The following is a 24,371-nucleotide window of genomic DNA, read 5'->3' on the forward strand; positions in this document are numbered from 1 at the left end:
TTAATTGAAGACATCGTTTCAAGTTGTCTGGTATGTGTTTTGAGTCATACTTTTTCTCAGTTCTTTTCCACATATATAGAAAATCATGCTGTCTTTCTCACTGGCTACTCAAGACTCCATTATATAATAAGCACATATAGTGATAGCTATTGGATTATTTTTTTTAAAAGAACATCTTTTTTGCAGGTGGCAGACATTCCTCCAAGTTGTAAAAATGTTGTAATACTAAATTGGCGAATAACCCCTTTTAATGTTAATTTCCCTTCACGGCTGTTGTGGATTATATTATTGCCACATATGAATGTCTTCCCTCCCAATGAACCTCTAGAGAGACCAGGGCCGGAAGGCACTTCTTTAACTGGAGATAAATGTAAGCGACCTCATCATTCTCTTCTGTTCCTTTCCTTTCAATCTGGTCTTCTCTGCACAACGAATCGAATAGCTGTGTGAATAATAAATCGAATATTAAGAAAGGACCTAAAGGATTAAGTAAACCTTATTGAAATGGAGAATTGCAAATGCTGTGGGATGATTTAAGTGTTGCAGAAAAAAGATTTCTAAAGTGTAAAAACAAGCAGAGAAAGTCGTACGAGTTTAAATTATGTCAATATAGATTTGATAGAAAACTGCTCAGTAAAGCGCAGATTTAACAGAGGACATGCTCTGAACAGCAAACACATGACCCAAGGAAATTCTGGTATGAAATTAATAAATTAGGTTAAACTGTACAGCCTATCCTAATGAAATTGTGACTTTATGACACTGCTAGTCTGTTCAAAGCATGAAATTTAAGAATTTACAGTTAATGAATTGGGACATTTTGGACCAACCAAAAGAATAACAAGAGACATTGTGGGTCTACAAAATACTAGCCCCATTCATTGTGTATGGCTGCTTCAGATTTTACATGTTAGTGACATCCCAGCTTCAAGTTAAAGTCCTGTGTGTCTAGCTTCAGGAACATTGGTCACAAATTGGACTGTCCTAAACAACAGGAAGAATATGAATACTAGAACTGAATGGGCTAGACCACAGGAAATTGTTCTTAAATATAGCTTCCTAGTACAAGTGTCCTTAATTTCTCCATAAACATTAATTATTAAAAAATAACACAGCTTTAAAAAAAAAAAAAAAAAAAAAAAAAAAAGGAAGGTTAGTATTATGGGTTTAAATGGGATTTGTTCATGGGTTGATTCACAGACACTAGTAGGGATTTTTCATGCTGTGTGTGTTGCCATAGGCCCGTGCCTCCTGTCAGTGTGATGGACACAGAGGTTATCTGGGGGTTGCGGTGTGTGGAGTCGTGACTTGCCGCTTGGTGCAGAGGTCTCTTTAAAGGCAGGACGCATAGTCGATTTCCGATCCTCCGTGGAGCGGATCAGTGATTAGAGCGTCCAGCCTGCGTTCACTGCTACATCATCTCAGCTGATCCGGAGGATTCCCTCTGCAGGGGAAACAACAAGCCCTGCCTATGCACAGGACCGCGCCATGGATTTCAATGTCAAGAAACTCGCCTCCGACGCGGGGGTCTTCTTCACCCGCGCAGTGCAGGTAAGGCGCGGGTCATTTATCGAACATCCCCGCAGTAATTAACGTTATGGATTGATTGATGCACGCCCGTCGCCGCATCCTACACGGGTTTACAGTTGTTGTGGGAGGCGGAGTTTGTTTTTTTACAAACCACACATAATCACATTGTCGTGTACAAGTTATTTTGTGAAGGAGAAACCGAGTAGCGCCGTGGGTTTGAGCAGCACAGCCAACGCTGTAAGCCGATAAAGGTTTGTTAAGCCTTGATCCATTATTGATGGCTGTTGTCTAGTGTACCGCCCATGTGACACCAGGAGACTGCTCCTCTGCTCCTCTGCTCCTCTCCTCTCCTCCTCCTCTCCTCGGAGCAGTAACAGCAGGAGCACCCTGGGTATAGCCAGAGCTCGGTTGCTTATACCGGTTTTGCATTTTCCCACCGGGAATTTGTCGGTGTATTCTATTTTTCTGTATTTTCCATGCATGAATACAGCCTCTATACGCCCCGCTCTCTCTTGGCACGAGAGAAACCGTTACACTAAACATTCAAATTCAAAATGTAGCAGCTAGCTAAACGCTGCCTGCCTTCCTTATCGACAAATTAACACGGCTGTGACATGACTCGAGACCGCTCGAGACTTTTGATGAATCGTTAGTGTCCACTGATAAATTCGATAAATAGGCTACACTGAATACATTTTAAACTTTTAGAATGTATTTGCTTGTTATTCCTACCACCTCCTCTCCCAAAAATACACACTATATGAGTATTTTATGCCGAATATATTTAAAGACCCTAAACATTCGTAAATGGTCGTAAGTCGTGTTCCACCAGGTGTGTACTTTTGCTGATAATCAAGGTAAGATATTTCCATAATAGAGAGAAGTGCATGCGTTGGGGCAAGGTGACCATTTTCCTTCCCACTGACAGGCCACATGCATTTGACAGCCTACATTGTATGAATATGTGATAGCATTAAGACAACTAACTACATCATTTTGATCTGAAGTAGGGCTGTACAGGTAGGTAATCAGTAAAATAACAGCAATGTCTATAGGCTACCTCAAGAGAGTTTTCACTGATTTGGAGTTTCAAGCAATCTACATGGTTTAACCAGAATCTGCTGGTTTTAAAGGCATATTGACTTGACCCACCTTTGATTGAAAGCAACAAGTTCTCGGGGGTTGTTGAAAGGCATTCTGGGAAATGTAGGAAATCACTAACTGAAGTAGAAGTAGACGAGGCAGGTTGAGGCAAAGTGGAAGTAGATTCCAATTCCTTCATCACAAAATAACTCCTGGGATGCATTGAACATCATAAATTGATGATTTATAACAGTGGAGGAGGGTGTGAGAGGGGAGTTCATTGGCCCTGGTGGTCAATAATTATGTGTGTGTGTGTGTGTTGGGGGATAGGGACTGTTGTTTGGCCAATGGAAGCCAATTTTCTCTCAACATCATGGTTTTGCAGTATGCCTGAGAATGTCCTCTGGTAAAACAGCCTGACTGGAGAAGCTGATAGCAGATGGCTTCACAGAAAGGTCTTAGGTTTATTCTGTAGCACTCGCTCAGATCACAGGCCTTGGTCTCATAACTCTCATCCAATAAATATATATATAGTATATAAAGATGGACTCTGGTTCCCTCTCATATGGTCCTCTCTGAAGATGGTGCACAACAGAGAGACTTTGAGAACTGAGAAGACCTGACATCCTCTTTTATCTTATCCACAAGGCTTTTCATAGCCAAGGGTATTGTGCCGCTGCAATATGGCAGTAATGCTGATTCCCTCAATCATTCCTCTGTCTTTTCAGTCCAGCTGGCTGCTTCTCTCTGTCAATCAGACTTGACAGCAGGCAACGCAGTTAGCTGAAGAAAGCAGAAGTTGGTCAGCGCTGCCTGTTACCACAGATGGTGGATGTACATATTTTTGGCCTCAGTTCTAAAAAAAAAAAAAAATAGTCACTGTTGCTGTCTGCACACGTGGGCGTCCTTTCTCCATGAGCATGAGAAGCTTGTTTTTCTCCAACAATATTGCACAAACATGATTCTAGTGCTGCTTGTGGAGAATGTGGCCCAATTGAACCTCACTTTTTACTTACAGACTTGACTTTGACTGGTGCTTTGATGACTTGAAAAGGTTTCTAAAGTCTTGACTTGAGATCTTGTGTTTGTGTAAATGACTCAGATTGAAAGTGATGAGATTTGTTCCAGCAGACGACTGAATTGAAATTCTGTTTTCTGAATTTGTATGGAATGATTGAATTTATTGAAGTTGAAACTGAGTATAGAAATCAAACTCATGATGCTCTTACCAAGTTTTTATCCCATTAAAAACATATTGCATTGAAAAGTCCTAGATATTTAGTTTTCTTTAAGATATTAAATTGATACTGGACTCTTGATTTGTTCTGACTTGACTTGCTGCTCTACATTTAGACTTGAGACCTGACATTAATGACATGGACTTGATTTGGTAATCTACATTCAGACTTGAGACTTGACTTGAGACTTGTGCCTCAAGACTTGAGACCGACTTGGGACTCGAGCAAAGCTGACTTGGTCACACCTCTGGTATTTACTGATATATATTGACTGGGATGTGCATTTAGGATTCTTAATATGTCTCCTAGTTCACAGAGGAGAAGTTGGGCCAGGCAGAAAAGACAGAGCTGGATGCTCATTTAGAAAACCTGATCGCCCGGGCCGACTGCACCAAGAACTGGACTGAGAAGATCTTCCGACAAACAGAGGTGCTCCTGCAACCTAACCCAAGTAAGTTCTTCACCCTATCTAGAAAATTTCTCTACGAACCACTAATCCCTTAAAGTACTCTCACATTTACATTAATTCACCCCTTAATTCATGCAAAATCCCCTTGAGTTAAGGGAGTTATTAATGGAGGAAACCCCCATCAAAACCTCCTTAAACTTCCCTTAATGTTTGACTCCTTATGTTCTAATTTAATGTAAAATTCAGGGAGACAGGGACTTTCCATTAATAACTCATTAATAACCCTGCAAAAAAGTCCCTTAATTTTTTGTGTCTCCACAAACCAACCCATGAATACCTCCCTTAAAAACTCATGATACTAACCTTACTTTTTTTTAAAGCTGTTATTTTTAATGGATAATTAGTGTTTATATAATGAGAAATTAAGGACATTTCAGGGATAAAATTAAGGGGTTTGGTTTCTGTAGTGATTAGTCAACAAATTTTGCATCCGGACTAGAAGTTCATGTTTTTTAAAACTTTTCCTCACTGCTACAGTAAATGTTGTCTGAGACCATGAAGTTTTTCCTTTTTTTTTATTTTCAAATTAACTGTAGGAGGTACATATATATAAATATGTCATGGCAATTTCTGTTTAGCTTGTTTTCAAAATCAGCAACCTATATTGATATGTGATATGTTATTTTAGTCTCCACATTGAGTAACATTTATCATTTTGCCACACACTTGGACGTAATCGTTCCACTCTGACAGATGGTGTTTTGTGTACGTTTTTTAGCCCGGTGTCTCTATTTTGTTAGACTTGATGAGTGAATCCTGGTAGTAATGTCTAACCCTTGTTGTTTTCTGATTCTCCACACTGCAGTTGATCATACTGGTAAGTCTTTGTCTCGTTTCCCAGTGTGCTGTAGTGAGGAAGCCTGTCTGAACGTGTGCGTGTGTCCTCTTTTTTTCATTTTGACTTTGAATAGGTAGATAGATGGTTACTTACTGTGTCATAGAAGTGTAACCTATTACATGTGGAAACTGAAATGAAAAGCTGTCAATTCTGAGAGGGATCGCACTGTGGCTTTGAATCAGTTTGCAGTGTACTGTAACTTCCTGGTTCAAGCTGTGTGCTGAGGTGGAGTCGATGTACAGACTGGTGTTGAATTACTAATAAACTGCCAGGCAGCAAGACGCCACCCAGCACTTGTTCCATTGTATAAGACCTACGCTGTGTTCAGGTGTATATAGTAAAGACATCAAAACTATGAAATAACACAAATGGAATTATACAGCGACCAAAAAAGTGTTAAACAAATCAAAACTATCTTTAATATTTAGATTCTTTAAATTAGCCGCCCTTTGCCTTGATGGAAAGGCAAAGGCTTTGGAAAGAAATTCATACATAGGCATAAACTTCATTATTTATATTTGTCTAAGAAACACATTTCAAGTGTTTAAGCAGAAGCCTTTTGATCAAAATGGCTTTAAGAGAATGAAAAACATAGTACATTCAGTGAAGTGTCCCCAAACTTTTGACAGGCAGTGTATACTATATTATTGTCAGCTGAACTGTGATGGTGGCAGTGAGGACTGCACTATAGTCGTTAGCTGCTTCCAACAGAATATTTTATTATTTCCCCATCTTTACTGTTTTTCCAAAGTTTTCATATCAAACCAAGACCACAAACACCCAAACTGGACCAAACTGAAGCACATAGCAGAACACTGAAGATAATGTTTGCTACGGCAAGAGTAACTTCACATGCTTCATCACAGATTTGGTTATTACACTAACAAAATCCACTTAGCATCATTAATCAGTCTCTCCAGGATTTCATGGTTTTTGTGATTATTGTGACCAAAAATACTTGAGTTTACAGCAGGTTTTTCTCAAAAACCCTGTGTGGAGTTTCAGGCCGTTTTTTTCAGTCAAGGAAAAATGTACTAAAGTGGTTGTAAACAACAGACCCAAAATGGGACTTTTATAATTACCTCTCATTAAGAAAGAGTCAGATATAATCAATAATACAATTCTTGTGATAATAAGCATTCTGTCGGCCTCCTGCATATCACAGAAACTACTAGAAATGTCTTTAGTTTGGTTGGACCATTTTATACCAAAACGTGAGATGATTTGGTCATTTCATGCCAAAAAATTTGCAGTGATATTGCAAAATTGCATTTTTTTTGCAAATATTGTGGTTGGTATTGGTTGAGTTTGCATTAATTATTGCGATTGCAAAATAGCATATTCCTGGAGGGAATGATTAACATGCTTAAATTAATACAAAAGAGGGTAGTTCTTTACATGAACTGTGTATATATGACATAATATTGTCGTGATATATACCACATGTATATCACAAGAGCTTCATAACACCCATTCTTTATCATTAATTCAATCCTTTATTGGATATTCATGTAATATGTAGATTCCATAACAAAATTTCTGGCGCTTGCCATTTTTAAATGAAAAACATGAGTTTATGAGTTGGCGAGGCCTCTAAAGAACATGGTGTGTTATGGTTTATGAACCATTTTCATAAAGTCATTCATCTTTCAGTTTGTTTTAATTTAAAAGTAATACACAGACATACATGCAGGATATTGTGTAATTCCCTGCTGTTGTGCAGGTGCGCGTATAGAGGAGTTCCTCTATGAGAAGCTGGACAAGAAGCTCCCGTCCAGGACGACCAACGCGGAGCTGCTGGGCCAGTACATGCTGGATGCTGCCAAGGACTTCGGCCCCGGGACTCCATACGGTCAGTGGAGCTGTGGAGATGTTTGCACTGGACGAAATGAGATCCTCTAGCCGCTGAATTCCTGGCCCTGCACTTTTTACTGTGACAGCATATTAACAAGATATTATCCCATCCCAGGCCTGGGCGATATCCCAAATTTAATATCACGATACTGTCCCACCAAAATATCGTGATATACGATATTAGCGGGGTGGTGTTTTTTGGGGAGGGTGTTTTTCAGGTTTTTTTCCCTGGGTTTTTTTGGGGGGATATTTGATTTTATGTCTTCCAAATTACATACAATTTCTAGGCTATAATTATAATAATAATAGAAATAATTAAAAAAAATAATAACAATAATAATAATAGTAATACTAATTATGATCATCATCATCATCATCATCATCATGATTATTATTGTTATTAACAGCCTAGAAACAATAGGGGGGATATCACAGGAAAATATTGCGATGTTTTTGAAATATCGTGATATTTTATATTATCGAATATCGGCCCAAGCCTACTGCTGTCTTTACCGTAACAGGCACTCAGCTGCCTGTGAGGGGGGATTTATTATTGAATAGTTTCCAACCATGTCCTTTTTCTGATATCGCAATAAAGTCCGCAGCCCACCCGTAGCTTTGTACAGTTTTTGGATTCCACATTGCATGTAACACCGGCCTGCATGTGTGCATCTGTGTGGCTTCTAGGCAGCACCCTGATCACAGTAGGAGAGTACCAGAAGACTCTGGGCGGGGCGGAGCGCGAGTTCCTCCAGACCTCGTCGGTCAGCTTCCTCACTCCTCTACGCAACTTCCTGGAAGGAGACTGGAGGACTATCTCAGTAAGTCTGACTCACTTTAGGTGTTCTGATCAGCAGAGGCTCATGGTATACAGGACATGATGGACATTATGTTGTCATGGTGATAACAGTCTGTCTGTCTGTGTAGACTCATTCTTCTGAACATAATACCTCAATAAATACATAGATATAAACTTTACACTTCCACCACAGGTATAGAGGAGATGATCTGATTAGATTTTGGAGCACTTAATTTTGTTTCTTCAAACTACTGTAACTCCTTCATGCTTTAAGATATGGAGTTAATATTCATACCACACATTTGTTATGTGAAGGCAAATATGTTGACATAGAAATATTTGCTAATGAATGCATTGATTAGCAAATGAATTAGCTCATTAGCATAACTGGTTATGTTTAATATATCAGTGATTATGGCGGGACATTAGGCAGCTCAAGTGGCTCTTGTTCACATATTTAAATGCATTCAGAGATACAATTTTGAATTTATTTGAACATCTACATTTAGGGTATACTGACATCTGACATATCATGGATATGTGGATATGGATTTGTGTAATATCTTTCTGTATATGGGAGAGGGACATAAGGCGTTCACTGTGATTCATACGGTGTTAGATCAATATGTCAGGTAAATATAAAGTGCGGGGGGAGGGGGGAATATAATGTTTTAATTTTTTGTTAGCTTTTATAGCATTTCTCTGTTCTTGCCATTTTTTTAGATGAACAAAATAGCATTGTTAACCCATCATAACTGAAAATACAGTGGACACTTTACAGAAACAACCCATGTGGAACATCTTATTCCACTTAAAGCCGCTGTAGGCAATGTTGGAGAAATGAGCAAGAATTTGAAAGCACACAACAAAAGTCAAAAGTCTATTGGACTGTTTGGGTTGATTTTTTTTCCCTTCATTCCACTTTGGCCCATTCCTCTCTGCAGTTAGCATGGCAGAGAGTCAGAGATCATCAGCGACACCTTGTTCCATAGTGTGTCAGTGTGCCACCAGCTGGATATTAGTCTGGAGTTTGGAGGTTTGTTTCCTGCAGCAGACCCCCTGCTGATTTCATCCCTCTTGTTCTTGGTAGAAAGAGAAGCGACTTCTGGAGAACCGACGCCTGGACCTTGACATCTGTAAAGCACGTCTGAAAAAAGCCAAGCAGGCGGAAGCCAAAGCAGCGGTGAGATTCATGTCGCTTCATGTTGCCAAAGCTTTGTGGGGTTTTTTTATTCCCTTCATTCCCGTTATTCTTTTATTCTCTGTATACTTTCTAAATTTAAAACCACTGTGAAACAGGATATTGGTAATGATCTCCTGATGGACTGAATTAGCAGAGAATGTGTTGCCGTGATCTTGAACTTGTTGTGTTTGTAGCCTCGCCAGACAAATTGCTTTGTGAGTTGATCACACCACTGGCTTCCCGGTCTATTTAAACTGGCATCACCTGGCTTGCATTACACTAAATGATCAAACCAGTTAGTGTGCATCATCTATGTTTGCACCAGCTCTTTTCTACCACATCTGTGTGAAGCTGCAAGATTGAAAAAGCTCAATAAAGGTAACTAAATATAAAATATTTGCAGGTGAAATTCCAAGTTAGTATTGACCAGCTTGTAGCTGATATAAAACATTCTGCGAACATGTCAGTTTAAGGTTCTTGTTGTCTTTGTAAGGAGAATTTGTGCAGTCACTTTTGTTCTTTTATTGCAAGCCCCCTGCTTCCTAAGATGTTATGGCTGCACTGACCTAATTAACACTAAGGTAAACTAAAAGGTAATCTAAAAGCCCTTTAGGTGCGCTGTTAGCTGCCATTATTGTGTGATTCTGCAGCGCCTGTTGCTTGCATCTCAAACAGAAACACTCGTTAAGATCAGCCTCTAAAGCTGACTGGACTTCAGGAGCCGTAGTCCTGGTTTCCAAGGCGACAGGGTGGTCAGATGGGTCTTGGCTGTGATCAACTTGTGAGACGGTGTGGCTGGCGAGTTTGCCATTTTGATTTTTATTTCCTTCCCTCAAACGCAGCACATTGCTTCTATATATAAAGTCCCTCTTCATTTGCCTCAAAGCTCAAATGTGTCCAAAATAGATGTTGTATCCAGTTAGTGTTTATCATTCTACCATGGTAACACAATATCCATGCTACAACTACAGTGATAATGTGACTGATACAAGCTGTTTCATCTAAAATGTCACAAAAGGACAAAATTATTGATGGACTTTTTTGGCTTAGACAGTGTGAGCCTTGTCTGGTAAGTGTGAGCCCACATTTATTGAAAAATGTGCCATCCATTGTGACAAAATGATTGCTAACAAAACTAGTAAAACTCTATGGATTATTACTTAGAACATCATCAGATATCCTGAGGCCTTTAACTGCAAAATAGCAACTTTTTAGAGAATGTAAGAATTTGCTTTTTTTTCTTTGATAAAAATATAGTGTTTTGGAATGAAACCCTTCATATGTTTAGTATTTTGAGCCAACTCAAGCCAAGACATTTTATAATCTAACACAGTCAAACTGTTCCCCTTAACTGGACTACGTCAAATAATTTGTTCAAAATCTCAACTTTTTCAAAAGCATAGGAAGTGTGTTACCATTCACTCTCAACATTGTAATAGAGGCTCTGTGTGGCAGACACTACAAAACAGTTATTCTTTTTTATGATGACTTCCTTTCAGATAACATATCCTACATACTGGTGCTAAATTTCACATGCAAAAAGGGAAAACAAACACAACCTTGTTTCAGCATCCTGGCTGCCTCCCAATCGTTTTAAACAACCTCAACAAACAGCAATAGATATGGGACAAAACTAGAGTTATTCCCCCCCAAGCACCACAGCTGCATCAAATTATAGAGGAAACTCTGCATCAACTTGCTTGCAACACAGCGACTTGATGACCACTTATAGGACAGATCATTAGAGAACTGTTTCTGTGAGCATATCTGATCTTTTAATTCATTATGTGTCATTATGCAGTTGATTGGAATTTATGGACTAATAGATAAGGCAGAAAATTCTGTCTGAAGTGATTTTGTTAGAATTATGACGTCTTATGACAAGGTTAACCCCTAGACAGACCTTGGATCAGCTGTTACATGAATCCATTCAGCTAATGGCAGCACAGAGGCCCTGCAGGTGCTCTCCCGATGATGCTCAGTCAAAACATAACACACATTCGTGCAGCTACAATATAATTAATAATAATATTTTGAAAGATTTTCAATGCCGGCTCGTTTTGCATGCAATGCATGACTACCCAGTTGTGTGTTAAACGTCTAGTTTAACACGTAACTGGGTAATATTTAGGCTACTGGTGGATATTCACAAAGCAACCAAAACTGTATTCATATTTTTTAAACACATTAATGCACCAGAAAGACAGATACATGTGTAGCAGTGTAAATGTGTAGCAAATTGTGAAAAACAAAGGCCAAACACATTTTAACTTCTCTAAGCTTGTATGGGTTGTGATGGGTTTTCATAAATAACAACTACTACTACAAAGGTGGTTTTAGTAACATTAAAAACAATTCAAAGTCTATACATTTGAATGTGTTTAAACATCATCAGCTTCATCTCTACTCAATTTCAAATTCCCAGGATCAACATTAAAGCCGGGTATTAAAGCGGTCTAAAACTGCTGGCTGCTCCTAGCAGAGTTAAGACACCTCCCAAGCTCTGTGGAATAATTCAGGGGATGAGAGTATTTAGAAGATTTAAAAGGGCATTAAGTGATCTGTTGGCGAGGTTGGGAGTGTGTTGAAATGCCACAAGGGCTCTTGGAGGGGTGGGGGTTTTGTCCAAAACAGAATATGGTCCAGAATGTGAGTTCTGAAACTCAGAAATCTTACTTGTTGCTCATGTAATCAGTTGTTAGACCTACTTTCTTTTATACTTTGGGCAGAAATGGGAGTTACAGGCCTATACTGTTCAGAATGGAAAGGTGAAAAATGTCAACTGTTCACCGGGCTTCAGATCAACGCCTCACCTCCCTCACAAGGCTCTTCTGCTTGGACTCGCTCTGAATGACTCGCTCTTCTGTTGCTTCTTGTCCCTCTGCTTTTCCTTTACCTGCTCGCCGCTCACGTTCTGCTTGTGGAAGCTGCTTTCATGATTGTAAATGCATGATTGTGCCAACATTTGTTTCCTCCCCCCCCCTGCTGTCGTTCGTAGGCCGCACCCGATTTTCAGGAGACACGGCCTCGAAATTATGTTCTCTCTGCCAGTGCATCAGCGGTAAGAGCCCAATGGCGAGCGAGAGAAATGGCACACACGCAGGGCACACACACACACACACACACACACACACCAGTAAAGGGCCAACATCACTGGACATGTATGCTGGCATGCGAATGGGCATACAGCAGTAGTTGACACACAGTGCATGTTCAGTTTTCTCGATGATGTGGAAGTCAACTAAGTTCTTCACACATTTTGCAGACATCTTTCATCAGTGATTACAGGTGTGGAGGTCTATTGTGCTTACTGTCAAATCATTAAAGTCACATTTTACACATTTACAATATCAAAAAGTCCTATCACTCAAACCATAAAAAACAAAGTAATAAGAGACTAATATGCACATTTCACGGTGTTGAGGACAATGATTCAAACTGACAGATCCACCAGTCAAAGTAGAATCCACAATGACCCATTTCATATGCATCCATATCAATACACATAGACTAGATATCCCAAAGCACCTGGAACCAGCCTGTAAGAATAGATTGCTGTGGTACACCTCATTGCAATGCATTAATTATTCATTCGGACCCATAACCTAAACAGCTAGACAGCGGCTGGGAGAGTTGGGATGTAGCGGCGGATCCCAGTGTGTCAGAACAGAGGAAGGTTGGAAACCATAAGTATAATGTGTGAACAACAGTAACATAGCCCTAGCGCCTAGTCATGTTGTTTTCTGTGACTTAGTCGTGTGACATGGTGTGAATTAGACTCTCCAGTGCTTTTAGAAGGTGTGTGTTTTGTGGTGAAGACTATCAGAAAGTGCTTACAGAACAATTTTCATTTTGTCATGGCAAGAAAATGATGAGTAAATGGTAAATACAACTGCATTTAGCTTTACCCTCTAGTCCATCCTGCTACTCAGGGAGCTGTTAAACATTTTTCCCTAAAATGGAGTTTAACACGCATCTGTGCCATGGAACTACTTTACTAATGCCTCATTATCTACCTCATTCTCCCTGCATTCCTAGTTCAAGTTTATTTGCGACTTGTACTAAAAAAGCACGCCATGGTATTTTTGCATGCCAAGCTTCTACAATAGGAAAGGTGAATGTGCAATGTAACCTACAAATGTGTAACACAAGAGGGCGCAATACAACAATAATTTAGCATAACTCTTCAATATGAGGAGAGATTACTCCACTTGTTTCCAATGCAGCTTCACTTGTTTCAGGGATTTTCCAGAAATGAGTGTCAGTCTGTTGAAACCAGTCAGAATAAGGCAGATCACTGCACTGCTGTCAAGAAAATGACAATTGATTCTACTAAATTCTTGAAACAAGTTAATTTGCATTGGAAACAAGTGAAATTATCTCAACCCCATTGGCAGATTATTTTTTCCCCCTTATTTTAAGAAAATTATGATTTCAGGACTCATTAATAGACTAAATGACTTGTTAAGATGGAGATTATTTGCAGTGAAATAGGTGCAATAACATAGGATTCAGGTTAGTGACCAGCAACAGCAGCTATCAGAAACAAGTAATCTACCACAAGTGCATACAAATGTATTACACACATTCATTTTAAATGCACACCTCACTGATATACTTGTACTCAGTCAGCTTTTAGGTAGTTGCCTTATTACTGTCTGATCATTCACAATATATAGAGCATAAAGATGGTTATTTCCCTTCTTTGGTGTCTATATTTAATCATATTCTTTGGATATAATCACAATTACAAAAGATGCAGTTAGTAATTTGAGCATTGACTGTATGGATAATACTGTAATATCATTTCAGCAAAATATTTCCATTGGTTACCAAGCCAAAATCCTGCATGGGACTGTTCTGATGGCTCACTGTGCTCCCTGTGCTCCCTCCCTAGTCGTCCAGTGACCTCAGAGTGATATGAATGAACCACACGAATGCCCAGATGTGCTAACTTGAGGCACAAGCACAGCTTATAGTTGCGTGTGATGTCAACATTGTGTGATGTTTTGGTCTGAGAATGGCTCTTGACTGCTTTTTCTGTTGTCATGCTGCTTCGCTCAGCTGTTGAGTGAGGAAGTGGACAAAGTAAGTATCCCCTAGGCTAGTTCGCCTGCCAAGACCACATCAGTGGACAGTGCGTGAAGTCTGTGTGTGTGTGTGTGTGTGTGGCTGTGTGGGTATCTGTGTTTGTGTGCTAATTGTTTACCGAAAAGCCTGATGTGTTCTACAACCGCATTAATGATGCCGTCTGCCTCCATCCCTCCTCTCTCTGTCCTTGTTCCCTCTGGCAGGCGGAGCATGAGCTTCGCGTCGCTCAGACAGAGTTTGACCGGCAAGCAGAAGTCACCAGACTGCTGCTGGAAGGCATCAGCAGCACACATGTGAGTGTGTGTGTGTCTCCTCATATCTATCCAGTGATCCAGCAGTACTGGACACAGTTGTCTGCCAGCACACGCTTGCTGTCTAGACTCGTGACGTCACGTCTGATGAGCCAGCCACAGAAACTATTACAGTAAAGAATATTGGGCAACTTTGATATTCAGGGGTGGGAATTAAACAATGACAACTGTTTTCATGACTATTTCTGTGTTTCCTTGTCTCGCTATTGTCTCACCGCAGTGAATTTTCCTGTGTGGGCTAATAACACTTATCTAATCTAATCCTTCCTACCCTGTTTGGTTGTACAATCACAAGCATCTTGGTGCTGATCAACCTTTCGCAAGGTGCAGCAAGACAGGTGGCCACATGAGGAGCCTATGCTCAGAAAAAATTTAAAAATGATTGAATGAATCATCACACTATCTAAAATCCATACTGGATCTTAATGACTTGTAAATCTCTCAATTTACAAGCGTACCCGTTGATGCAAGTGAAACATGGGGGGGGGGGGGAACAACCCACAAATACAAAAACAAACATTTGATTTGGAACATTTGATTGAATTAATCTTTATTAAAATAAGCAGATTCACATATTCACTTCATGAGGTTAACACAATAGTGCTATAACCACTGAATTTACCTATGATAATCAATCATCTATTAGTATCAAGGGGTGCGAGTGTGCATGACGTTATATGATAAATTCCACCAATAGTCATTTTAATACCATTTGTGATGAGTGACAAGCTGAGGGTTAACATGCCATCTGAACAGACTGACATTGACTGAAATTACATACCCAAAATGTTAGAATGAGAGATGAGATTATGATTAATAACAATGTATTGATGGTTAGTGTTTTCTGGCACATATTCCAGTGTTCACACGTTCTAATGGTTTGCTGCTGTCACGAATTATGAATGAATTATGCAGGGAGTTCCGCTCTTTGTGGAGGTTAACCCTTTCCCTTTTCTCCCCGCAGTTGAACCACCTGCGTTGTTTGCATGATTTTGCGGAGGCTCAGGCCACGTACTACGCCCAGTGTCACCAGTACATGCAGGACCTCCAGAAAGAACTCCACAGGTGAGGATTTACTGTTCACTTGTTGAGCCGGCTGTGCTGTATAAATAAAAGTTTAACAGAGTATGATAAGCGCTGCTATTACCTTTTTATGGCAGAGATTTAGATTAGGATGATGTGTTTGGAGTCCAGCCACTCGTTTCAGAATGGGAATGGGGATTTGGGATAGGATGAAGGGAGTTTGGAATGATAACGCTGATTGTTAAAGATGCCGTAGGCGATGGTAAACACTGCACTTTAAGGGTTTCCCCGTGGGCAGCGACTTCCAGAGAGGGAAACCCTGCGAAACCTTTGTGTTTTCAGGACATCGTCCAGATCCAGCACTCTGCAAGAGAGCAAAAGGATATCGTTTCACCAACTTATTCTTCTGTGTTGTAGAGTGCTAATTTAATGAACTTGGATGGATTTATTCTATAGTTTCTAGTTTTTCATATGGATCCCATTCCTTTTATTTCTCCCCAGTGTTGTCTTGTCCTCAGGCTGTGTTGCATTTTGACATAAGCTGAGGTTATGAGTCGCATGACCACAACATGGGGCTGAGCTTCTGCACTTGGAACACTAAGTGAAGTGTAACCCCGTTGGGACGGCGTTCCATTTAAAAAAAAAAAAAAAAAAAAAACTGTCTATCCCATCATTCATTAGTCAATGTTTCCAGAGCTTTCTGATGTCCTTGAACCCTTTTCTTGTCCTAGCTGTTTTCATATGGATGTCTTCCACATTATTTGGGAAGAAAAGCATACTAAATTCTTATAAAATATAACATTGCTAATAAATGCTAATAATGTTGAACAATATCAAAAATAAATAATGCTGGACCAAGATCACTGACTAACCTACCCTTGACTGCCTCAGTAATTGGACCTGTATTGCTGATTTGAAGTAGATTTTGGATGAGCTGACTGTAACCATCTGATGTTTCCAATGATCTGAAAAGCAAACTGATCCCCAGGCAGCGCTGCTATTTTTAGCCATTTGATAAACTTTTCAGAGCAGAGTTTCAGCCTTTAGCGGAAGGACAGAGCTTTAGGTTTATTAGAGGATAATAAACCAAAGATAGGATCTTTGGTTTATAGTTTCGCTAACTGTTTTTGGGTTTGGCAGCTCACACAGCTGAAAGTGCTTGATCCTGTATCCAAGTCCATACAAGGTTTAGAGTGAAGCAGAGTGATTAAGCTGCGGTTTCCTTTAGACTCTTAACATTAACATTTCACAGATCGTGTGCTGGTGTGTACTCATTCAGTTGAATCATATGTTATTCCTATGGTGTGGAATGCTCCAGTGAACTCCAAGTGGCCTTTCTGGAAAGCATGAACAACCTGAGGCTGGGCTGATTCAGGATTTGTTTTGAGATAATCCATTTGCTGCAGTGGTTCTGTCAAATAGTCTGATAGGCTATCTAAGAGGAAAGATACAACTGTTGCTTGGGGATTGCCAGGAACTGCACTGGAAAAAAAGTGGAACTGGAAGTGGACTGGAACAAAATAGATGTTATCACCACAAATGTGTGTCTCCAGGCATAAGAAATCCAAGTGCTCATGTGGGTTTGAATGAATCACTGACTACCGGTTTCTATGGCGACCCATATGGTGTAAAACAGGATTTCCCTTGCCTCTTTGATTATGAAGGAGTTGGATGTGCTATCTAAACATAGTGAGTATCAAAAAAAGTAAAAAGTATCAAAATTGTTTATTACCGGAGAGTTTTCCCTACCTGTAGCTGCCGGGCTGTGGCGTCTCACGTTTCACTCTTGAAACGGTTAGCCAATAAGAACAGAGGGTCGTTAATATTAATGAGCCTTAAAGACACAGCGACAGAAACAGCCTGTTCTTGGTAAGGCTCAGAGAGATGCTGGAAAATGAACGTGTAAAAATGGATTGAGAGTGTTTTTGACAGTAGTGAACCGTGACTCTTAAACCTTGGCCCTCTGACCCCCCTTCCCCCGTCGGGAAAAAAGCAAACCACTAGCTTAGCTTACTGGGTCCTCTCCTATAGTACTGCAAAAGTGACCTATGACAATTCCAGCTCTGAAACAAAAATGAAGACGCTAGTCCAGCCTTAGCAATGCAACGAGCAAACAGCACGGAGTGAGTGAGTTAGCATCAAAACAAAAAACAGCTCATCTCTTAAGCAAAATGCAAATCCTCCTGACAAATAATCGCATCATCACACAAGCTGTGTGTGCACTTCAGCGGAATATGACAACGGGCCGGGGTGCAAAACGCATGACAGCAGACAGCCACCCCCTCCTACCACACAACACCAACAAAATTTCATGTAAGCCAAGCCTATAGCCTACATCATGATGACAGCGCACACACAGCCAAGCAACCATCAGCGACAGACACTTCACAACCATGGACAGTGAGCACTCCATGGTTCTGACGTGTCTGTCGCTGCTGTGTGCGCGCTGTCATGATGTGGACTGTTGTGGATCCAGAAGGGCCAGGAACGCCAGCTTTTTGTGGTCACTAAAGCGGTTGGCAATCTGGGTTAGGAGGCTGTCAATTACGCCGCAGTAGAGCTCTCTGTACCGTGCGCAAACGTCTCCTCGAGCCCCACGGAGGGCCAACCAAAGCCTTCTTCGTAGACCCTGTCGAACTTCTCTCTCTCCTTTTCAGTTGTTCTGTGAAGCTCATCCACTCTGGCCAGGCAGAACTGGATATCGAAAACCTTTGTTTTGGAGAATTTCAAAGACAACATCCGAGTACGAGAAGATGGCGTGGAAGGTTTTCAACCAAAAACAGAAATCGAAGCTGGCAAGGAGGGTGACGTATCCATCAGCGCAGTGGACAGTGTCATCATCAAACTCTGTGTGGTGGTCTACGATGTGCTCGAACACCTAGGAGAGTTACATGGCTTTTATCTTATGGAAGCAACTTACAGTCAGCCACTCGTGGAAGCCTCCGCTGGCAAATATCATCCAGCAGCTTGGCGTGCTTTGCTGAGCGGCTGAAAAAGGCAGCCAAGCCGGAGAGGTGTGAAAAGAAGACCTTGCACTCTCTTCTCTTGGAGACTCCCTGTGCCATGACAAGGTTTAGAGTGTGGGCATAGCAGTGAACGAAGAGGGCCTGTGGAATGGTTTCAAACCAGATGCCATAACGGCCGCTCCATCATAGCACTGAGCGACCACTTTGTCAACACAGCCAAAACCCTGCAAGAACTCCAGCAGCCGTGTAGCTATGGCCTGTGCTCGTTTGTCCTCTGTCACATCTTCATACTTGAAAAAACGCTCTTTCACCCCATCTTCAGTGACATAACGAAGCACATATGACATCTGGGCCACGTTGCAAAAGTCTGTTGTTTCATCCAACATGATAGCCACAAAAGATGCCTTCCTCGCCTCCTCCTTCATGCTCTCTGTCATGACGCTAGCAACGGCGCTGAGCAGGTCATTCTGAATCTTCGATGATGTGCCACTGAACACCGTTGATGTGGCGAGGTGAGTGCGCAGGTCACTGTCATACTCCACTAAATCCAGCAACTCCAGGTAATTCCCCTTGTTTGCCGAGCCTGCTCCTTCATCGTGACCTCGGAATGGCAACTCCTGCTTGCCCAAGAACACCACGCAGTTAATGAGACGTTTCAAAATGTCCCGGTTCCTCCTAACCTTCTCATTATGAGCAAAGACATCCCGGCGTTGTTGCTCATCCAGCTGGAGCTCTATCCTGGTGCCCCAAAATGTTTTAAGGCGAATAGTAGCTTTCAGATGACTTGAAGCGCTTTGATGGCGATGGGCTGACTTAGATAAACCTCCTAAATCAGAAAATCCATCTTTGGCCCAGGACCCACTCTCCACGCCAAAAAGCAAACAATCCCAGCAGTAAAGCTTTTGCTCCTTGGTTGATCCTGTCATCCACGGGTATCGCGTATAATTGCTGGAGTTGAAATGCCTTTCAAAAGTTTTGGTTTTCTGCACCAAATTAAGCTCTGGTGTGGGTCTTCCTCTTCCGATTAACTCCAACTTTTCATTAAAAGTTAACCTTGAAAACGGCATCAATAATAAATCCGAAACAATGTCCTCCTCGCTAGCGGCAACGTTACTCGCGGCTGCCATCGTGAAGTAAACCAACAGGCTAGCTAGCTAGTTTTGTGATTCGTGTCCCTCACAGCAGGCGGAACTTGTCATAAAGTTAGCGATAACAAAGCCCACCCATTTAGAGGGAAGATATGATTGGTCAATTTTACTGTCATTTGAAATTAGTCTCTCATTGAATTACTATTACTTCGCCCTCCGTGAAATTATAGCGGGACCACCAATCACAGAGCTGCATAGCATTTTCTTCCCAACAACGGAGTGAGCAAAATTCTGATAAGGTGACAAAGGAGCTTCTTTCATTTAACCCTTCACAAACTGAATAGGCAGGTTTGAAGGGTTTATTTCCTCAGAAACATTTTGTTTAGATGTTGATTGTCAAATTATGAATTAATAAAATAAAATTAGAACAGATGACTTTTTAAATATTATTTTTTAGAATATCTTAGTATTTTAATATCTAGAGGGCCCTGACGGTTCCCCTCTGGTTTTTGGTACATGACACCAAACACACAGCTTTGAATGGACCTCAAGACAGAAAATAAAACACTGGAGAGTGGAGAATATGGGACCTTTAATCTTTCAGTCAATAAAGATTTTTTAAAATTTCCCTCTTGGTACTTTTCATATAAAGGCACCATATAGTATGAGAATACTCTGAGAGGTGTCAAGCTTTGAAAGATTGTTTTTTGAAAGACAACATGATCAAGTCCAAATTACATTTTGCAGTGTTGCATTGATGTTAAACAGGTGTGAAAGTGGGTCATATGAACAATCAGAGGCAATTTTAGCATAGTCATTCTTTTGTGTGTCACCCTGATGAAGGCGAAAGCTGATAACGCATGGGTGTTTATGTTCCAGACCTTTTTTTTTTTTTTTTTTAAACTTATTTTTTATTTGATTATTTCTCACATCCCCTTTTACATCAAAAATATTTCAACATAGGTTGACAGTTTCCTTTACAATGGGTTACAATTGAGATAATGAAAATAATAATAATAACAATACTGAAAAATAACTAACGTAAATAACACAAACATATCAAAACAAAACTAAAGATGGGCTATATACAAGTTCCCCTTACATAGACACACATATTCAGTCCAATATACAGAAAGATATCCATATTATTTATCTAAAAATATAAGTATATGGTCGTTCCATTATCAATCCCAATGGTCCCCTATTGCCTCCATTAATGGTGTCCATCTTTCTATAAAAATGTCCCTCTGTAATCTTAGCATATATGTAATTTTTTCCATTGTATAAAGGTTTCTTAGAATTGTTAACCACTCATCATAGATGGGGGGGGGGGGGTCCTTTTTAAGCCATCTTATTGTAATTGCTTTCTTGGCTGCTGTTAGTAATATCTGTAAGAGATACATCCTTTTCCTACTATGAATTACATCCGGTTTCATCCCAAGAATTGCTATCAGAGGGTCTCTTACCAATTCAACATCCAATACTTTGTTCACAGTGGTAAAAATTGATTTCCAAAAGTTATCTAACAATGGGCATTGCCAAAATATATGCAAATGGGTAGCCATGGTCTCTCCACATCCCCTCCAACATCTACTTGACTGGTTTGAATTCATCTTTACCACAATTTGTGGTGTTCTGAAAAATCTGTTGATTATCTTCCATTGAAATTCTCTCCACGAATTGGCATTGGTGACTGTATGGGCCTTGAGATGAGACGGTCTATAAGGGCAAACATAGATTTAGGAGGGGCAATTGGTAAAGTCTGGAAAAGAAAAAGAAAGGAGAAGTGTAGCCCAACGACTTAAATCTCTCTTAATTTTTTCTACTAATTTTATATAATTAGCTTGATATAGACTAAGGTCAGGGGGTATATTTATTCCCAAATACCTGATGCCTTCCCTGGGCCATCTAAATGAGAATAAGGATTTCAATTGAGGGGAGATCAAATTGTTCATGGGGAGTGCTTCTGTTTTGGTCACATTTATTTTGTAACCTGAGTAAAGTCCAAAAGTCTCAAGGCACTTCATAAGATTTGGGATAGACTTTGCAGGGTCAGAGATATATACAACTATGTCGTCTGCATATAGCGACAACCTGTGCTCCTCTCCATTCACCTCAATACCACTACTATCTGTGCTATCCCTTATTAGCTGTGCGAGGGGTTCTATACTGAGGGCAAATAAAAGAGGCGAGAGAGGGTCCCCCTGCCTACAACCCCTCCTCAGCTGGAACTTCTGCGAGAAACACCCATTTGCCCTCACCGACACCTGTGGAGATGAGCATAAAAGCTGAACCCATTTAACAAAGCCATTCCCTAGACCAAATCTCCTCAATACTTTTGAAAAGGAAAGGCCAGGAGACACGGTCAAATGCCTTTTCGGCATCTAAAGCCAACGCCATACATGGTACTGGGATTGATTTGGCATGAGACATAACATTTAGTATCCTGCGAATATTATCAGACAGTTGGTGACCGACAATGAAGCCTGTCTGATCTGGTTCCAGACCATTCTGATAAAGGCTTCTTGAAGTTTTTGAAGTGCCTGGCCAGTGCGCTTCTGTTACCTTTTTTCCGTAGCCTAAGAGTGAAAGATGGTCATCTCTGGACTGTGGCCAAATCTGGATACAAACTCTTTGATGCGTTTTCCAGTCGTTTGATTTCACAGCAACTGCCTTTTCATCATGAAAATGTGTACTAAGAAAGTAAACCACATCAAAGAGCATGTGTTTGGGTTTGGGCGCTGTTCCGCTGTTCTTTTGAAGCTGCCTTTTCGCGAATATGACGCAGCACAACCTAATCCATATTTATTGTAAAAAGGGATAGTGATGGGAAATCCACCTCGACAACTGCAAGGGTGACGGGCTTACTCACACACTGCCATTTCCCCCTGTTTGTCTACCCACCTTTACCCCCAGGTGTGCTAATGCCGCCGGCGCCCCCCACCCCTCCACCTCCGCAGTCTGCCCCAACCCCGTCTCCTCCGCTTTCCTGTCCGGACCGTCGTCCCCCGGAGCCGCGGCGTCCTCCTCAGCGTCTTCGGCCACCCAAAGGCCCGGCACGTTGGCGATGGAGGACCTGCAGCTCCCCGTCACCGGCACCCGGAAGGCCAAGGTCCTGTACGACTACGACGCCCATGATGCCAGCGAGCTCTCCCTCTTGGCTGACGAGGTAGGACATGGAGGGATGGAGCTTATCTTGTCTGCTGCTGCATGTAAACTCAGCTCTTTTATACCGTACCGTATCTATTCTATACTGTATCTACTACTGTACTGTAACAAGGTTTAAGGCTTAATATCAAATATCTAAGTTTCTATTTTTTTTACTGCCTTTAGACTGACAATGAAAGCCAACTAAATGAGACTTTATTTCACTTTTCATTTGGATGTATTAACCAGCAAAATCAACCTAAAAATGAAAAGCTTCTCATTTATGATAATGTAATGAAAATGGAAAAGGATGGGGTCACATGTCATAGTAAATGCCCCATCAATAGTACACAAAAGCTTATAACTCTAGAAATTAGTTTTTGTTTTAAATTATGATTTTGTTGCTAAATTTATCATAATTAGTCATGATTAACATAATGGTAAGAATTTTTAGTGAAGTTAATGCTGGGTGTCTGATGCTGAGCTATACAACAGGAAAACTGAATGAAAGTTAACTGAAGTTTTAACTGAAAGTTAAAAGGGGCATTTCACCAATAATGCATTCAATATGTTCTGTCTGCACAAAGACTTGTATAGTGATCTGCAGTGTGTTGAATTTTTTCTTTCTACTGCTTTGTTTTGATTCTCTATAAAGTCCTATTAATGTTCTATGTATATAAAACAACTGTAAAACTATTTTTTTCCAACAGCATGTCTCAGTTTGTTTGGGGCTATGCTGTATTTTTAATTTCCAGAATTTCATTTTTAAATAAAGTATTGATTGGAAAACTAAACAAAGTTGTGCAAGACTTTGCCGTTTTGGGATGTGTGTGACATTATTTATAAAATATAGGATATCAGCTTTTTTGGTGAAGTGTCCCTTTAATAAAGAGGCTGAAATGCTTAACTTTTTATGAACTTTTTAATATTTTTTGCTAATTTGATTTAGTGGCGGGAAGTGACTGACTCTTTTGCCTTTTCCTTTTTCAGCTTATTACCGTATACACCGTACCCGGTATGGACCCTGACTGGTTGATTGGAGAACGGGGAAACCAAAAGGGCAAGGTCCCCGTCACCTACCTTGAACTGCTGAGCTAATGGACCAAACAGGACACACACACACACACACACACACACACACACACACACACACACACATACACACACACACACACACAAACACACACAAACACACACACTTGCATAAACCTCAACCTAATGGCACATGTGTGCGTCCAGCACACCTACTGCATATTGATCCTTGGCTATCCCGAAAACATATACAAAATTGCCCATCAGCTAAGTGAAGTTTCCCTCTAAATATGGATGACTAAAATGGGGAAATGGCAGCAAACATATCTGTGTGTAGTAGACCAGCAATAAAGGTTTTGATGAGGCCACATGGGTCAGGAACGACTTCCAGGACCCTCCTTCTATTCTAGTAAAGTGTCAGTAGGTCCATAATGTGAGGGAACCACAATTAAACCACAGTTTAGGGTCAGTGATGATTAAAGTGAACATCTATTCACACCCTGTCAAAACACTGCAAGATTTTTGGCAGAATATTGTTTATCACAGTAGTAGGCATGGAGCATGCAGAGACGATCTCATGTAATATGTGTAAAATCACTCAAGCAGGCCTGTGCATACACATTGACTCTAGCCTTGTGAGTTATTGATATGAACAGTAGTGTAAGATTTGATGAATTACATCGAATCCGTCTTGTGCTGGTCTGCCCCCTCTCTCTCCA

The 24,371-nt window shown here is 40.6% G+C and overlaps 1 protein-coding gene across 1 annotated transcript; it reads left to right on the top strand.

Annotated features, from left to right (window-relative positions):
* Window positions 1-1,443: 1,443 nt before the first annotated feature.
* sh3glb2b (SH3-domain GRB2-like endophilin B2b) lies at window positions 1,444-23,738 on the top strand. The gene is made up of 11 exons (XM_071521174.1): window positions 1,444-1,551; window positions 4,161-4,302; window positions 6,882-7,010; window positions 7,700-7,833; window positions 8,902-8,994; window positions 11,993-12,055; window positions 14,059-14,082; window positions 14,289-14,378; window positions 15,361-15,461; window positions 22,390-22,642; window positions 23,611-23,738. Exons 1-11 carry the CDS (start codon window positions 1,489-1,491, stop codon window positions 23,716-23,718), a joined length of 1,200 nt encoding a protein of 399 aa, XP_071377275.1. The 5' UTR covers window positions 1,444-1,488; the 3' UTR covers window positions 23,719-23,738.
* The last annotated feature ends 633 nt before the right edge of the window (window positions 23,739-24,371 follow it).

This window comes from Centroberyx affinis, unplaced genomic scaffold, assembly GCF_046629955.1.
Source record: "Centroberyx affinis isolate AG114_WGS23_722 - 3 ecotype Tasmania unplaced genomic scaffold, CSIRO-AGI_Caff_v1 ptg000866l_1, whole genome shotgun sequence".
Taxonomy (NCBI): Eukaryota; Metazoa; Chordata; class Actinopteri; order Beryciformes; family Berycidae; genus Centroberyx; species Centroberyx affinis.